Source organism: Triticum aestivum, chromosome 4D (assembly GCF_018294505.1).
Source record: "Triticum aestivum cultivar Chinese Spring chromosome 4D, IWGSC CS RefSeq v2.1, whole genome shotgun sequence".
NCBI lineage: Eukaryota > Viridiplantae > Streptophyta > Magnoliopsida > Poales > Poaceae > Triticum > Triticum aestivum.
The window spans coordinates 189,210,848-189,228,560 of NC_057805.1; the positions used below are offsets into that span (position 1 = coordinate 189,210,848).

A 17,713-nucleotide genomic window follows, 5' to 3' on the forward strand; every position below is an offset into this window, starting at 1 on the left:
GGCGGCCACCCGAGCTCCTCCTCGCCTCTCCCTCCGCCGCCCCGCCGGCGTCCCCGCGCCTCCTCCTCCGGCCGGCGAGCCAAGCCCGAGCTCCCCCAATCTGGTTTCAGATCTGGTCAACGAGGTTGACCCGAGACCCCCTCGTTTTTCCTAAGTTTTTTCCATTTTCACTTCATATGCACATGTTCATCATTGCATAACTCTCTGTACATAGCTCCATTTCGCGCGTGTAATATGTCAAATTGTTCGTCTCGTGATGCTCTACATTTTGTTCAATTGCACCATGTTCATTAGAGTCCATCTTGATGCCCAAATCTCTGTTGCAAGAGGGCTAGTTGCTGTTATCTGCTGGTTCTTATCAGAACTTGGAGATTTATCATTTTTGTATCATTTAATCTGTGCATCTTATGGGCATGAGCTCTACATGTGTTTTGTTGTATGCCATGCCATCTTTCCAGGAGTGTATGCCATGTATTTTTGTGATCTCCGTGGTGACTAGCACAAGCATGCAAACTAGGCACCGTAATGTTTCTGATTTCAGGGACTTGGTAATTTCTTTAAGTCCTTGTCTGTTGTTATTTTGTTGCCATGTAAACTTGATGCTACAGAGAGATCCATGCATATTTTGGAGATGTTCAGTAAGAATGTTTTGTAGATATAGATGTAATTGATCCATTCCTGCCCTTGTGTGAAATTATGGAGTACCATAGCATGACTCAAACTTGCTCTACTTTTGCTATAAAATATTTCTGGCAGATCCTTAACATGATATTCATTTTTTGCCAAGCTTGTTGTAGTTGATCCATACATGCTATGCTTTTGTTCTTGCCATGGATAGCTTCATAAACATTCCATCTTGCTGTAGGTATGCTTGTTTTGTCATGCATTGCTCTGTAGTGAGTGCATCAAGCTCACAAAGAGGTCTTCATATTATTATTTCTGCCATGCTCTGTTTTCTGCTAAGTCTGAAACCTCTTAACGGAACTTGCTATGTTTACATGCTTGCCATCATATCTTCTCGTCCTTTTTGGCTTATGGTCAGTAAGGAACTTTTGTCATATGCATTTATTAGAACACTACCATTCCTTGTTTTTCCATGTTAAGTTTCTGTAGCATGTTGATTTCGTGCTCTGAACATTGCTACCTGATGTTGTTTCTGCCATGTCCAGTAATTTCACCAAGTCTGTGAACCTGTTATCTTTTGCACTTTTGCCATGCTTGTTTGAGCTTGTTATCTTGTGATCTAACCATAGCTCAGTGTTCACCTTTTGTGAAACATCTCCTGTAAATTACTGCCATGTGCTTTGTTGCTATGTTGGGGTGCTGTAGCATTGTTACTTGTTGCATTTTAAGTGCTATCATGCTGTTAATCGCAGATTCGTGTCATTCTTGTTTTGCTTGCCATTTGCAAACCGTGCATCCGTTTCTGGTGATCTTTATATCGATTTCGACCGTAATCATCTCATCTTTCCAGTGGCATGCTTGGTTTGCCAAGTTACTGCCTTGTTCATCTTTTTCCTTCCGGAGCACGCATATGCATCGCATATCATATCTTGCATATCATACATGTTTTGCATCATGTTGCTTGTGCATTTCTCGTGATTGATTGTGGTTCCGTTTGCTTGTGTTCTTGTCTTGGGTAGAGCCGGGAGACGAGTTCGTGAACGATGAACCTGTTGAGTACGCTTACGAGGATCAAGCTTTCGACAACTCTGAGAACCTTGCAGGCAAGATGACCACCCCTCGAAATCACTTCTATCTTTGCTTTGCTAGTTATTCGCTCTATTGCCATGCTGCGCTACCTATCACTTGCTATATCATGCCTCCCATATTTCCATGTCAGCCTCTAACCATCCTTTCCTAGCAAACCGTTGTTTGGCTAAGTTACCGCTTTTGCTCAGCCCTTCTTATAGCGTTGCTAGTTGCAGGTGAAGTTGAAGTTGTTCCATGTTGGAACATGGATATGTTGGGATATCACAATATCTCTTATTTAATTAATGCATCTATATATATTTTGGTAAAGGGTGGAAGGCTCGGCCTTATGCCTGGTGTTTTGTTCCACTCTTGCCGCCCTAGTTTCTGTCATACCGGGATTATGTTCCTTGAGTTTGCGTTCCTTACGCGGTCGGGTGATTTATGGGACCCCCTTGACAGTTCGCCTTGAATAAAACTCCTCCAGCAAGGCCCAACCTTGGTTTTACCATTTGCCACCTAAGCCTTTCCCCCGGGTTTTCGCGAGCCCGAGGGTCATCTTATTTTAACCCCCCGGGCCAGTGCTCTTCGAGTGTTGGTCCGAACTGAGTAGACTGCGGGGCCCCCTCCTGGAAACTCGAGGTCTGGTTTTACTCGTAGGATGTCTCATCCGGTGTGCCCTGAGAACGAGATATGTGCAGCTCCTATCAGGATTTGTCGGCACATTCGGGTGGCTTTGCTGGTCTTGTTTTACCATTGTCGAAATGTCTTGTAAACCGGGATTCCGAGACTGATCGGGTCTTTCCGGGAGAAGGTTTATCCTTCGTTGACCGTGAGAGCTTATGATGGGCTAAGTTGGGACACCCCTGCAGGGTATTATCTTTCGAAAGCCGTGCCCGCGGTTATGAGGCAGATGGGAATTTGTTAATGTCCGGTTGTAGAGAACTTGTCACTTGACCCAATTAAAATACATCACCGTGTGTGTAGCCATGATGGTCTCTTCTCGGCGGAGTCCGGGAAGTGAACACGGTTTGAGTTATGAATGACATAAGTAGGAGTTCAGGATCACTTCTTGGTCATTGCTAGATGACGACCGTTCCGTTGCTTCTCTTCTCGCTCTTTTTTGCGTATGTTAGCCACCATATATGCTTATTGCCGCTGCAGCTCCACCTCATTACACCATCCTTTCCTATAAGCTTAAATAGTCTTGATCTCGCGGGTGTGAGATTGCTGAGTCCTCGTGACTCACAGATTCTACCAAAACAGTTGCAGGTGCCGACGATGCCAGTGCAGTTGATGGGATCGATCTCAAGTGGGAGTTCGATGAGGAACGTGGTCGTTACTATGTGTCTTTTCCTGATGATAAGTAGTGGAGCCCAGTTGGGACGATAGGGGATCTAGCATTTGGGGTTATCTTATTTTCATTTGGATCTTGGCCGTAGTCGGTCTATGTGTGTATTTTGGATGATGTATGAATTATATTTATGTATTGTGTGAAGTGGCGATTGTAAGCCAACTCTTTATCCCATTCTTGTTCATTACATGGGATTGTGTGAAGATGACCCTTCTTGCGACAAAACCACAATGCGGTTATGCCTCTAAGTCGTGCCTCGACACGTGGGAGATATAGCCGCATCGTGGGCGTTACACTTTGCGAGCCACTAGTTTCATCGAACCGCACATCTACAGTTTCAACAACCTTGTGAAGAACGGTGTTGAAGACTCTGTAGGTGTGCGAGTCCTTTCCGTAACCAAGCATAAAACCTTCATGTGCTTTCGGTGCAAATTTAGCATTGTGATGAGGATCTCTAATCCAACATTTAGCACCGAAGACTTTGAAATAACTCACATTGGGTTTCTTGTCAGTGAGGAGTTCATAGGCAGTCTTCTTGAAGAATTTGTGAAGATATACCCTGTTGATGATGTGGCACGCAGTATAAATTGCCTCAATCCAGAAGTGACGAGGCGTCTTGTACTCATCAAGCATAGTGCGAGCCATCTCAACAAGAGTCCTGTTCTTGCGCTCCACGACGCCATTCTGCTGAGGAGTGTAAGGAGCAGATAGCTCATGAGTAATACCAAGTTCATCAAGATAGTCATCAAGACCAGAATTCTTGAACTCAGTTCCATTGTCACTTTTGATGTGCTTGATCTTCACACCAAAGTTGGTTGAAGCCCTTGAGGAAAATCGTTTGAAGACTTCCTGCACTTCATGTTTGTAAGTAACAATGTGTACCCATGTGTAACGAGAGTAATCATCAACAATAACAAGACCATAGAGAGATGCGTCATTTGTGACAGCTGAGTAATGGTTAGGGCCAAAGAGGTCCATGTGAAGCAATTCGAATGGTCGAGTAGTGGTCATGATAGTCTTCGCTGGGTGCTTAGCCTTGGGCATCTTTCCAGCTTCACAGGCTCCGCACAAGTGATCCTTGAGGAATTTGACATTCTCAATGCCAATGACATGCTTCTTCTTCGCAAGTGCGTGCAAATTCCTCATGCCTGCATGACCAAGTCGTCGATGCCATAGCCAACCTTCTGAAGCTTTTGCAAGTAGGCACACGGCTAGTTGCGGTCCTGTAGAAAAATCAACAATATACAAGTCTCCTCTCCTAAAGCCTTCGAAGATTTTGGAGTTGTCAGCTTCCATAACCACAACACAACGATACTTGCCAAAGACAACTACCATATCAAGATCACAAAGCATTGAGACAGACATGAGGTTGTATCCTAAGGACTCGACAAGCATGACTTTGTCCATGTGTCGATCCTTTGTGATCGCAACCTTACCTAGACCCAATACCTGACTTTTGCCTTTGTCAGCGAAGATGATATGCTTCAGATGCGATGGTGATAATGGAGCATCAACCAATAGATTCTTGTCACCAGTCATGTGATTTGTACATCCACTATCGAGGACCCACTCAGTGGCTTTGGGTTGATCATCCTGCAAATGAATTAGTGCAGCTTACGAACTTTGTATACTTCATCAGTGAAGAATATGACATCACAATTCATCAAACCAATTTCATCAAGCAATGCAACAGTTAAAGCAGTATGAGGACGTGAGAAATGAAAGTTTATTTCTTCATGATTAGCCTGCGTCCTTTCAGGCACTCTTCAGGTCTCCAGCAAATTCTTCAGACGTTCAAGCACGTCTGGAGACCTGACCCTGCAGAAGAGATTAGTTCTTTTTCTTCACCACCCACATCTGAAGGGGTGGCAAAGAGTTCATCACTCTGCGAGCTCCATATGAGAAAGGTGGCATAGAAGCCAATCCATTTCATTTCACATAAGAGAAGTTAGGGTAAGCATATGAATAAGCAGAAATTCTTCGAGGACTTATGAACATAATGATTAGAAAAATAATCCTCATATTCATAGCCCTTGGCTCTTCCCTGCGAAACAGAGTTGTTAGCACGATGATGTTCATATGAGGACTTTGATCCTTTTGAGAAATATGATCCATGTGAGGAATTTGGTCCGTATGAGGACTTGGATCCATATGAAGAATTTGATCTGGGGTTCCTATTCATCACAGGTGGTGTCATGAGGACATTCACCTGAAGACTTTCAAGGCACCTTTTGGGAACCCAGATTTTCTTCATAGGGGAACCGTTCCTGCAGTTAGTGCCAACATATCTAGCAAATACTTCACCATTCTAAGTTTTAAACAGTTTGTAGTTGGAGTCAAATGACTCATTAGAAGAATGAGAAGATTCACATGTAAAGCCAGATAAATTAGATGAATCAACTGGAGGTCCCTTTGCAGCAACCCATGAGGTTTTAGGGTACTGCTCAGGCTTCCAATATGTACCACCAGCATTGAGTTTCCTCTCAAAGGCAATACCCTCTTTCCTAGGGTTCCTGTTGAGGATCTGCTTTTTAAGCACATCACAAAGAGTCTGATGCCCTTTGAGGCTTTTGTACATGCCTGTCATGTACAATTCCTTCAGCCCTGCATCGTTAGTGATACTAGCAATGTTCTCAGATGAGGAATTAATGATAGCAGAGACAGTTGAGGAATTTGTAGCATTTGAACATTCATGTCAAGAATTAGCAGATTCTCGTTCAATGCATTTCAAACATGGAGGAACAAATTCTTCCTGAGCAGCGCTGATTTGTTGAGCAAGTAATGAATCGCGCTCCTTCTGAAGATCTTCATAACTCACTCTTAGCTTCTCAAGATCTTGCTTTTTTTGAAGAAATTTATAAGAAAGCTTCTCATGATCAGACAAGAGAGTGTTATGATGACCTTGAAGGTTGTCAAACTTAGTCTGAAGTCTCTTAATATTTTCAGTCAGGGTTTTAGTGCTATCCATTTCTTCACCCAGCATATCATCACTTTTGTCTAGCATGTTTTGAACCTTTTCAAGGGCCCTTTGTTGTTTCACAGCAATCTTAGCAAGTTTAGAATAACTAGGCTTAAGGTTTTCATCAGATTCATTTTCACTTGATTCAGATGAGGAATATTTGAGTACCTTGGCACCCTTTGCCATGAAGCAATAGGTGGGAGCGTAGTCATCATTTCCTTCATCAGCCTTGTTGGTGAGGTCATTTTCTTCAGTGTTGAAGATAGACTTGCTGACGAATGCAGTAGCGAGGGCTAGGCTCGCCACACCGGACTCGGAATCCTCAAATGCCTCCTCTTCCTCATTTTCTTCAAATTCAGTTTCAGAGTCCATTTCCTTGCCAATGAATGCCCGAGCCTTCTTGAAGCTGCTCTTCTTGTGAGATGAAGACTTTGAGGATTTTGATGATGAAGATTTTGAGGATTTCTTCTTTTTCTTCGCATCATCAGAACTGTAATCCTTGTATTTCTTCTTCTTTGATTCCTTTTCCCACCGAGGACAATCTTGAATGTAGTGTCCTGGTTTCTTGCATTTGTGACAAAGCCTCTTTTTGTAGTCACTGGATGAGGAATCATTGCTCCTTGAGGGTCTTCCAAAGCGACCACGTCTTGAGAATTTCTGGAATTTCTTCATGAGCAATGCTAGATCATGGCTCAGTTTTTCAGGATCACCAAGGCTGCTGTCAGAGTCTTTATCTTCAGACTCAGAAACTGCCTTGGCCTTCAGTGCACGTGATCTGCCATAGCTCGAACCATAGAGATCTCTCTTTTCAGCAAGCTGGAACTCATGAGTGTTTAGCCTCTCGAGGATATCAGCGGGATCAAGTGACTTGTAATCAGCACGCTCTTGTCTCTACTCCTAATGGACGACTTGATGAATAGTCTTCGCGGTTTATTTTCGCTGGTTTTTTTTCGGCTCCTCCCCCGCCCCACCCCATCCCACGCAGGGACCCGAAAAAAACCCCACCCCTCCCCCCGCACAAAAAGCGCTCGTCCCGATCTCATCTCCGATCTCCCTGCCGCCGACTCTTCCTAGCCGCTGCCCACGTACGAACTCGTTCGGTGCCGCCGCCGCCGTACGAGGGGAGACACCGCTGCCGCGTCTCCAGGGCAGGACGGCTTGAATTCCTATCACCGGGATCGCCCCCGCCGAACTCCGGGCCATGGCGAGATCCAGCAGGCCGTGGCGGCGATCAGCACCGGGACAGGACCAGGAGGCCGCCGGCGTCTCCCTGATCCGTGACCCCGATGCCATGGAGCTGCTCGTCAAGGTCCGACCCCCTTCCCTTTCCGTACCTCGGGCGCCATGGCCGAGCATCCATCTATTCATCCATCCCCAATTCAATTCAGTTCATCAGCACTCGTAGATCTCAACCCAGCCGAATTGAATCTTGCTGTAGGTTCGACGCGCGGTTGCTGCTGGAGCGGCTGCGCAACAAGAGGCTGATCTTCGTGGGGGACTCCTGAACCAGAACCAGTGGGAGTCGACGGTGTGCCTGGTGTCGTCGGCGATCCCGTCGCGCGACCAAAAGTCCCTGGCCAAGCTCGTGGGGCCCAACGGCTCTCTCAACGTGTTCACCGCAGCGGAGTACAACGCGACGGTGGAGTTCTACTGGGCGCCGTTCCTGGTGAGCTCCAACTCGGACGACCCCCAGGCGCACAGCGTGGTGGACCGCGTCATCGCCTGGCTGTCCATCGCCAAGCACACCCGGCACTGGCGCGCCGCCCACTTCCTCATCTTCAACACCTACATCTGGTGGCTCAACAACTTCGAGATGAAAGTGTTGTGAGTCCTCCGTCCTCCGTCCTCCCTCCATTGCTTGCTTGGTTCAGTGGGTGAATCGGTGTGAGTGATGAAGATGATGATGATTGATAGGGATTCTTGCTGGTTGCAGGAAGAATCCTCGGGCGTTGCCGGACAAGTACACGCTGGTGGATCGGCCGGTGGCGTACAAGGAGGTGCTCAAGACGTGGGCAAATTGGGTGGACCGCGGCGGAGGAGACGAGAGAAGGCCACCGTAGAAGACCGCAGGCGGAGGAGAGGAGACGCGGGTGAGGTAAGAGGAGTCAAATCCCCATCCCGCGCCTCCCCACACGCCGCCGACCCACCCGCGGCATTCTTTCCGGTGTGCCAGGTAACTGAATCCACCTACGGTCTACTCGTACCTTTTTTGGGATTTTTTGAACTGTTTTGGGGATTTTGATTTGGGGGCGATGTTGACATGATTTTTCGAGCTGGGGGAATGGCTTCTTGTGCGCTCAGTTTGTTGTCGTCTGCAGGGGAAACAACAGCAAGATGGTGGTGCGGGTCTTCGGGTATGGGTCCCTGATCTGGAACCTCGGCTTCGATTTCGACGAGAAGATCCTGGGATTCATCAAGGGCTGCAAGCGAACGTTTAATCTCGGTATTCTTGGCTGTGCCTGAATGATTTGAAGCAAATCTGAACCTGTAACTATAGTTCTTGGTCTGAAGATATCACATCTCAACTTTTCTTTCTCCGCAGGCACCTAGAGTCGCGCGGCGACGTCACCGTCCTCCTCTTCCACATCGTCCTCGGCTGCAAGTTCATCGCCTCTCAACGAGACCGGCAAAGCCAAGCTCATCGGCCTCTCAGTTCAGAGCAACGTCCAGGCAAGCCGTTCGTCCTGTTTCCTCTCTTCATCACAGTTGCTCTTCCGTGAGAATGGTGCTATGATGATGATTGCCTATTTGCTTTGGTGTGGGTTCATCGGGTGGAGGAGCAGAAGAAGCTAGACGTGCCCTCCGATGAGGTGTTGGTCAATGCCCCTGTCAGCAGCGGCCGCATCGTATGAATTTTCTCTCATCTCGGTTCTTTTTATTTTTGAACAAGATCATTGGTTCCATTCTGTTTTGTGACACCGCTCTGCGAACGACCTCATATATGCAGTGTGTTCTTGTGTCCGAGGAGGACGAGGAGGCTTCATTCGCGGACCGGAAGCACCGTGGGAAGTGTGTAAAAAACTTCCACTATATATGCTCTGCTCACAAACTTGATATGGTTGAGCAATTTTACTTCTGTTGTTTCTGATGAAATGTGTGGCTCATCAGAGCTATTCCACAATTTTGTCCCCACTTGTACCTTTTTGCACTTTATATCTGTAGCTTCTTTCAATTTTTTAAGACATTGTTTTTTGTTTTTTAAGTCTTCACGTGTGCAAAATTACTTCTGTGGTGAGCCGACATCTGGTTAGCTTGACGAGTACTTCCTGACGGCTGATGTCCTGGAGAACTATGGACTTATGTAGAAGAAAAAAACTAGAGTATCTTCGGGCTATATCCCTGTTTGATCTATAAATGTTCGGCAAAATCACTTTTCTTATCAAAACATGTGGACATTTGCTTATAAGATCACAGTTTTAGTACTCTCCTTGAGGGTGATTTATTGCTCTTTGCATTGAAGTTCAAAGTAATGGCATTTTATCTCTACATTGCTAGCAAAGTGAGGTGCCAGAGATAAATGAAACTCCATGCCAGTGGTGCTGCCTTGATTATAATACATCCAGAACAGACACATAAGCTCCTCTGTTCTAATAGCACTTTATTCTTATGAAATCTGGTTTTGAGCATTTTATTACGGAGGGCAGCATGGTTTGTTCAAGGATCAGATGTTACTCGTGCTTCTGAATGCCATGTTTCAGAGCTGATAGCACACGCTTCAGAAAGATAATTGTAGATGATGCGAATAACTTAAGTTTTTGTCAAGCATCAGTACACTGTATGCACTATGAAACAGATTAGTTTATATTCATGCTGAATATAAACAAAGTAGGATACATTCAGCTATTATTACTTGCAGAAAAAGCTGCATGAAAGCAATTATATGGAGTTTCAAATGGGAAAGAAATCACAAAAGATCAGTTTTTCCCTTTCCTTTTTAAGCAGCTTTCGTTTCTGGTGCCACATTGCAAAGTAGGTGAACTCTGACTATAACCAAATAGTACTTTGCTGTTTTTGTGTATTCTAAACCATACACTTGTCCATGCATATGAATTTCATTAATTTTAAATACCAATACTGGTTTTGAAAAGACTGGTTCATAATATGCTTAATTATGTTGTGGTTTTTCTGTACCAATGAATGATCCTGGTGAGTGGTTAAAATATTTGTTGGCACATGTGGCTGTATTAGTGAGAGGTCAATATGCAGCCTTTTCCACTAATTAGCATGATTTTGATAAGTTCAGATTCTGAGAAGGAAAAGAAAGCCTCAGGGCCAGAGTATTCAGGAGGACACCAATCCAAACCCATGTCTGAGGCAGCTTGAAAGAAGGTTTGCTGCAGAGAAGAGATAGAAAGAGCGAAATAGAGATGGTAGGGGCGTGATCTGTTGTAGGTATGAAGTGAAGTAATCCTTCCTTCCCTGCTGTTTGTTTTTGCAAGTCTGTTTTGCACAACTCTATTTGCAGTGCGTGCAGTAACTGAGAGGCTGCGTTTTGAGGGTTTTAGGTGTCGAATATGACCGGACCATTAAAATAAAAGTTGTATATCTTTTCAAGACCTTTCCAACCAATGTTTATTTGCAATTTTTCTTCAGGTGTTCTAGGAGATATGCCTATCTGAAGTTACTGTTAGTTTCGTCAGACTGCAGTTTCAGTCATGACTTCCTATTTTGCGGGCAGTTTAAAGTAACTTCAAGGCTGAATCTGTCCATGGGGCTATGGATGTATTTTCAGTATTTGGTTTGAAACTTCCATGGATAATTTCTTCTCAATTTTTCGCTGAGTATAGTGAAAGATACAACCTTCTGAATGTGAGATCTTCCTGAAACTATATAGTTTCGGTTGTGAGTTTCAAATTGGTTCGCCGTTTTAACGGTACTTAGAGGCCGAATGTATTGTCTTGAACGAAACTGTTGCATCTTGCTTTAGAGGTTTTCTGATACGGTCACAGCTGCCGCAACTGACGATTCATTAACTCCCTCATCGTGTAACTTCCCTGCTGCAGGTGATTGGATCAGCGAACCTTCTTTGTAGTTTAAGATTTGATCGGTTGGAGGAACGTGGTAAGTCCCTAGCAAAATTCTTTTGCCTTGTTAATTCTGCGTTTTTTAGCAGTGCAGCTGGTCCATGTTATATCATCAAAGTCATCGATCTTTGACAGAATGTAATGCATGAGCAGTATAGTATTATCTCTTATTATGTGAACCCTCAGATACCTTTCCATGAGACTGAAACCCAACTGTTTCCAAATTTCTTATGTGTTTGTGTATATGACGATACATAAGTGAGTTTCACCATTATTGGTCTATTTTTTGATGTTTTTTCCAAGGATATTAGATTGTTGAGTTAATTGTCAGTGATGCCATCACACTGAGTTGCCATTAAACTGTAAAAGTTACGTTTTTTTGTTTACCAATGCAATTATTTTAATTATTATAGAACATCTGATTGACGATGTGGTCTGTGTTACTGGAGTGAGCTTTTTTCTGGAATGGAATACATGTTAAAGCAGAACCAGTGTAAGCTGATATTCTTCATGTTGTCCTTCAAGACAATATTTCATATGTTGTAAATATTTCATGGTCACCTGGTATTGGAATCTGACATTTCGCATGGTGGTGAATGACTGAATGCATGCCGAGGCAGTTCCATACAAAAACAATTTCCTAAAAATTAAAATAAATACGTTGTTGATTTATTAATACAAATACACCACCAATAAGGCTCACTCTTGGGCAATGAGGTGTCTGCTCGACATATGTTAAGATGAACAGGACCTCCAGCTCGCAGCTCCTGCATGTGCTGCAAGGCGAGCTCGGCAGCTCCAGCTCCTGCTTGATCAAACATCATTTGTAAAATTTACCATATCATTATGGTTAAGAGGTGAAATATTTACATGAATAAAATACATTGTAACTTATACCCGTGGCAACACACGTGCATTCATTTGTTGGCCCGTGGTAACGCACGGGCAATCTACTAGTATCATCAATGTCAGAGTATCAAATGAGGAATCAAGTGATCTTAGTAGTTTCTTCACCGCCTCGTGGTCGGTGATGTCAGTGGCACCAAGTGCTTGAAGCTCATTTGAGATATCAATGAGGCGATCGAAGGTTTGTTGAACATTCTAATTGTCGAGTCTTTTGAAGCGGTTGAAGAGATTGCGAAGAACATCAACTCGAGAGTCATGCTGTGTTGAGACTCCTTCATTTACTTTGGATAGCCTATCTCAGATAAATTTAGCAGTTTCTAAAGCACTCACTCTTTCATACTGTCCTTTGCTTAGATGGCCACATATGATATTCTTCGCTTGAGAATCGAGTTGCTTGAATCTCTTCACATCGGCAGCGTTTATTGAGGGTGAGACAGAGGGAACACCCTTTTCCACCACATACCAAATATCGTTATCAATTGCTCAAGATGCATTCGCATCTTATTCTTCCAGTAGGGGTAGTCCGTCCCATCAAAGGTAGGACACCCAGCAGAGACCTTGATCATACCTGCGGTCGACATAACTAAAACTCCAGGTGGTTAAACCAAAATCACACAGAACAAGGGAGTACCTTACTCTGATACCAATTGAAAGTGTGTTATATTGAGTAGAGGGGAGGTGAATAGGCGATTTTTATAAATTCTTCACTGAGGAATTTGCGGGTGAGGAAATTCCTTAGCGAAGAACTACTTGCAGCGGAATAAGTACTCAAAAGTATGCATAGCAGAACACAAGCATAGTCATCATGATGAAATGAAGACAAGCACAGAGTACAGAAAGCGTAAACACAAGATAACACAGGATGAAGACAAACAGACTGAGGAAATTGAACTGAGGAAATTGAGAAAGTCTTCAGTCAAAGTCTTCAAACACAGATATGGACAAGTGCACAACACAGTAATGAGGAAATGTAAGGGTTGAGAAAATAGAACCAGTTGGCTTGGTGAAGACAATGATTTGATAGACCAGTTCCAACTGCTGTCTCAGTTGTACGTTTGGTTGGAGCGGCTAGGTATTTAAACCTGAGGAAACCCAGTCCCGGACACACAGTCCTCACCGTATTCTCCTTGAACTAAGGTCACAAAGACCTCGTCCAATCACTCGTGGTAAGTCTTTAGGTGACTTCCAAACCTTCACAAACTCAGTCACTCGGCGATCCACAATTTCCTCTTGGATGCTCTAGACCATGACGCCTAACCGTCTGGAAGAAGCACAGTCTTCAAAGGTAACAAGCGTCGAATCCACACAGAATCAATCTCTTCAGTGATGCTCAATCACTTTGGGTTTGTAGGTGTTTGGGTTTGGGGTTTTTCTCACTTGATGATTGTCGCTCAAAGTCCTCGGAGGATGGGATGCTCTCAAATGACAAGTGTCAGTTTCTCTCAGAGCAGCCAACCAGCTAGTGGTTGTAGGGGGCAGCTATTTATAGCCCAGGGAGCAGCCCGCATGATAAGACATAAATGCCCTTCAATGATATGACCGTTAGGTGGGTAGATATTTTGGGACAGCTGGCGCGTAGCACAACAATGGTCGGAAATTTGAGTATCAAATTCCTCAGGGCCATCATGATCCTCACTGTGTACGAAATCCGCACTGGTGAATTCCTAACTCCTCAGTCAGAACAAATTCCTCAGAGACCAGAAGAACTTCGTCTGTCACTGAAGAATATGACTGAACTGTATGAGATTTCCAATGGCTTCACTCGAAGGGATTGGTAGGTGTAGGATTTTGAGTTGAGCATCACATGTAAATTTTTATTAGTATTTCCTCGACCCCCTTTAACAGTACGGTGTTTCCTATGACTCAAGAAAGAGAAAATGAAACTACGAAAACAAAGGTCTTCACGCTTCATGTTCCTCAAATGAATACCAATTCTTCAAGGTCACACCAATTTCTTCACTTTCAAAGTCTTCAGAAAGTCTTCAGAAATACCAAAGTCTTCAGTTGCAGAACTTCATTTTTAGGGGTCGACTTTCTCTGTAAATATCAAACTCCTCATAGACTTATAGATCTGTGTACACTCACAAACGCATTAGTCCCTTAACCTATATGTCTTCAATACACCAAAATCACTAAGGGGCACTAGATGCACTTACAAGTAGCAAATAAAATTAAGCCAAGCAACGCAATTAAACAATTTTGCAATAAATGGCTAACTAAAATTCCGAGAAGCAGGTAACTGAACTTACGCTAGCTCTTTGTACAAGCACACTGCAACGTTTTTTCGCTTACAAGGTTCTACCAAGGAGTCCATGGCACCAATTGCCTGGATACGCAGTCGCAATACTTCTTTCTTCCCACAATGCATTGGTAAGTCGAATGGTTAATATGGTAAGATGGTGCGTCCTTGATATGTTATATGAGAACGTGTAGTCAGACTAGTTGTAGCCACACACATCACACTGGCTTCTACTGTATATTTCATGCGATTACATTTGACATATCGAGATCGAAGCAATCTATAATAGGATGAAAAGACTGGCATCCTTCACATTATTGGCGAACTCAGTTCATAGAAACAAGCAATTCAACCATTTTGTGGGTAAATCAAAAGCGCCACTGGGATATTTTTCACTACCCCAATCATACAAGCAAAAAAGGGCGACACCACCATAGGGGATGGTATGGGCGGCCGCCTCGGGTGGCTGGAAAGTGTGCACCTAGTTTGAGCCGTCCAGGTTGGCCGAGGCTAGTTTTGTTCGTCCCAACGCATGATCAGGCAATGTAAAAAATGAAGAAAAACGTTCCAATTTGGATGGGCCAATAACGTAAGGGCAAGGCAGGCCCTATAGCAGGCTCGCGGCCCAAACGAGCGCCTCCCATATCGATCGAGAGCAGGAAAAATCCCAATTCGTTAGCTCCAGCCTCCAGTCTGGTTCGCTCCTAACCTAGCCGCCGCTGGACAGACCGACACAACACTTCCTCGCGCCCTCGTTGGAGGGTGGTCGCCGGGCTTTGATGACCCACAAGTACAGGGGATCGCAATAGTTTTCGAGGGTAGAGTATTCAACCCAAATTTATTGATTCGACACAAGGGGAGCCAAAGAATATTCTCAACTATTAGCAGTTGAGTTGTCAATTCAACCACACCTGGATAACTTAGTATCTGGAGCAAAGTATTTAGTAGCAAAGTAGTATGGAAGTAACGGTAACGGTAGCAAAAGTAATATTTTTGGGTTTTGTAGTGATTGTAACAGTAGCAACGGAAAAGTAAATAAGCGAAGAACAGTATGTTAAAAGCTCGTAGGCATTGGATTGGTGATGGAGAATTATGCCGGATGCGGTTCATCATGTATCATAACATAGGGTGACACAGAACTAGCTCCAATTCATCAATGTAATGTAGGCATGTATTCCGAATATAGTCATACATGCTTATGGAAAAGAACTTGCATGGCATCTTTGTCCTACCCTCCCGTGGCAGCGGGGTCCTAACAGAAACTAAGGGATATTAAGGCCTCCTTTTAACAGAGTACCGGACCAAAGCGTTAACACATAGTGAATACATGAACTCCTCAAACTACGATCATCACCGGGAGTGGTCCCGATTATTGTCACTTCGGGGTTGCCGGATCATAACACATAGTAGGTGACTATAGACTTGCAAGATAGGATCAAGAACTCACATATATTCATGAAAACATAATAGGTTCAGATCTGAAATCATGGCACTCGGGCCCTAGTGACAAGCATTAAGCATAGCAAAGTCATAGTATCATCAATCTCAGAACATAGTGGATACTAGGGATCAAACCCTAACAAAACTAACTCGATTACATGATAAATGTCATCCAACCCATCACCGTCCAGCAAGCCTACGATGGAATTACTCACGCACGGCGATGAGCATCATGAAATTGGTGATGGAGGATGGTTGATGATGACGATGGCGACGGATTCCCCTCTCCGGAGCCCTGAACGGACTCTAGATCAGCCCTCCCGAGAGAGTTTAGGGCTTGGCGGCGGCTCCATATCGTAAAACGCGATGAATCTTTCTCTCTGATTTTTTTCTCCCCGAACACGAATATATGGAGTTGGAGTTGAGGTCGGTGGAGCTCCAGGGGGCCCACGAGGCAGGGGGCGCGCCCAGGGGGCAGGCGCGCCCCTACCCTCGTGGACAGGGTGTGGGCCCCTGGCCTTAATTCTTTCACCAATATTTTTAATATTTTCCAAAAAAAAGTTCCGTGGACTTTCAGGTCATTCCGAGAACTTTTGTTTCTGCACATAAATAACACCATGGCAATTCTGCTGAAAACAATGTCAGTCCGGGTTAGTTTCATTCAAATCATGCAAGTTAGAGTCCAAAACAAGGGCAAATGTGTTTGGAAAAGTAGATACGACGGAGACGTATCAACTCCCCCAAGCTTAAACCTTTGCTTGTCCTCAAGCAATTCAGTTGATAAACTGAAAGTGATAAAGAAAAACTTTTACAAACTCTGTTTGCTCTTGTTGTTGTAAATATGTAAAGCCATCATTCAAGTTTTCAGCAAAGATTATGAACTAACCATATTCACAATAATACTTAGGTCTCATGTTCACTCATATCAATGGCATAATCAACTAGCGAGCAATAATAATAAATCTCGGATGAAAACACTTTCTCAAAACAATCATGATATGATATAACAAGATGGTATCTCGCTAGCCCTTTCGAGACCGCAAAACACAAATGCAGAGCACCTTTAAAGATCAAGGACTGACTAAACATTCTAATTCATGGTAAAAGAGATCCAATCATAGTCATACCCAATATAAATTAATAGTAATGGATGAAAATGACAGCGGTGCTCTCCAGCTGGTGCTTTTTAATAAGATGGTGATGACTCAACATAAAAGTAAATAGATAGGCCCTTCGCAGAGGGAAGCAGGGATTTGTAGAGGTGCCAGAGCTCGATTTTGAAATAGAGATAAATAATATGTTGAGAGGCATACTTTCATTGTCAACATAACAACCAAGAGATGGCGATATCTTCCATGCTACACACATTATAGGCGGTTCCCAAGCAGAATTGTAAAGTTTATACTCCCCCTCCACCAACAAGCATCAATCCATGGCTTGCTCGAAACAACGAGTGCCTCCAACCAACAACAGTCCCGGGGGAGTTTTGTTTGCAATTACTTTGATTTGATTTGCATAAAGCATGGGACTGGGCATCCCGGTGACCAGCCATTTTCTCATGAGTGAGGAGCGGAGTCCACTCCTCTTGAGAATAACCCACCTAGCATGGAAGATACGGACATCCCTAGTTGATACATGAGCTATTCGAGCATACAAAACAGAATTTCATTTGAAGGTTTAGAGTTTGGCACATACAAATTTACTTGGAACGGCAGGTAGATACTGCATATAGGAAGGTATAGTGGACTCATATGGAATAACTTTGGGGTTAAGGGATTGGATGCACAATAAGTATTCCCGCTTAGTACAAGTGAAGGCTAGAAAAAGACTAGGAAGCGACAAACTAGAGAACGACAACAGTCATGAACATGCATTAAAATTAATAAACATTGAGTGCAAGCATGAGTTGGATATAATCCACCATGAACATAAATATCGTGAAGGCTATGTTGATTTTGTTTCAACTACATGCACGAACATGTGCCAAGTCAAGTCACTTGAATCATTCAAAGGAGGATACCACCCTATCATACCACATCACAACCATTTTAATAGCATGTTGGCATGCAAGGTAAACCATTATAAACTCCTAGCTAATT

At 43.9% G+C, this 17,713-nt stretch overlaps 1 protein-coding gene across 1 annotated transcript; it reads left to right on the forward strand.

Moving 5' to 3' along the window:
• Positions 1-7,015: 7,015 nt before the first annotated feature.
• LOC123097250 (protein ESKIMO 1) lies at positions 7,016-9,447 on the forward strand. Its single transcript, XM_044518951.1, has 6 exons — positions 7,016-7,314; positions 7,444-7,829; positions 7,939-8,178; positions 8,324-8,448; positions 8,548-8,851; positions 8,953-9,447. The coding sequence occupies exons 1-3, from the start codon at positions 7,207-7,209 to the stop codon at positions 8,063-8,065; spliced, it is 621 nt and encodes a 206-aa protein (XP_044374886.1). The 5' UTR covers positions 7,016-7,206; the 3' UTR covers positions 8,066-8,178; positions 8,324-8,448; positions 8,548-8,851; positions 8,953-9,447.
• The last annotated feature ends 8,266 nt before the right edge of the window (positions 9,448-17,713 follow it).

Coding starts and splice junctions, on each gene's coding strand:
- LOC123097250 (XM_044518951.1), top strand. CDS start 7,207: ATGGCGAGATCCAGCAGGCCGTGGCGGCGATCAGCACCGGGACAGGAC. Junction 7,315..7,443: donor CCATGGAGCTGCTCGTCAAG/GTCCGACCCCCT, acceptor ATCTTGCTGTAG/GTTCGACGCGCGGTTGCTGC. Junction 7,830..7,938: donor AACTTCGAGATGAAAGTGTT/GTGAGTCCTCCG, acceptor TGCTGGTTGCAG/GAAGAATCCTCGGGCGTTGC.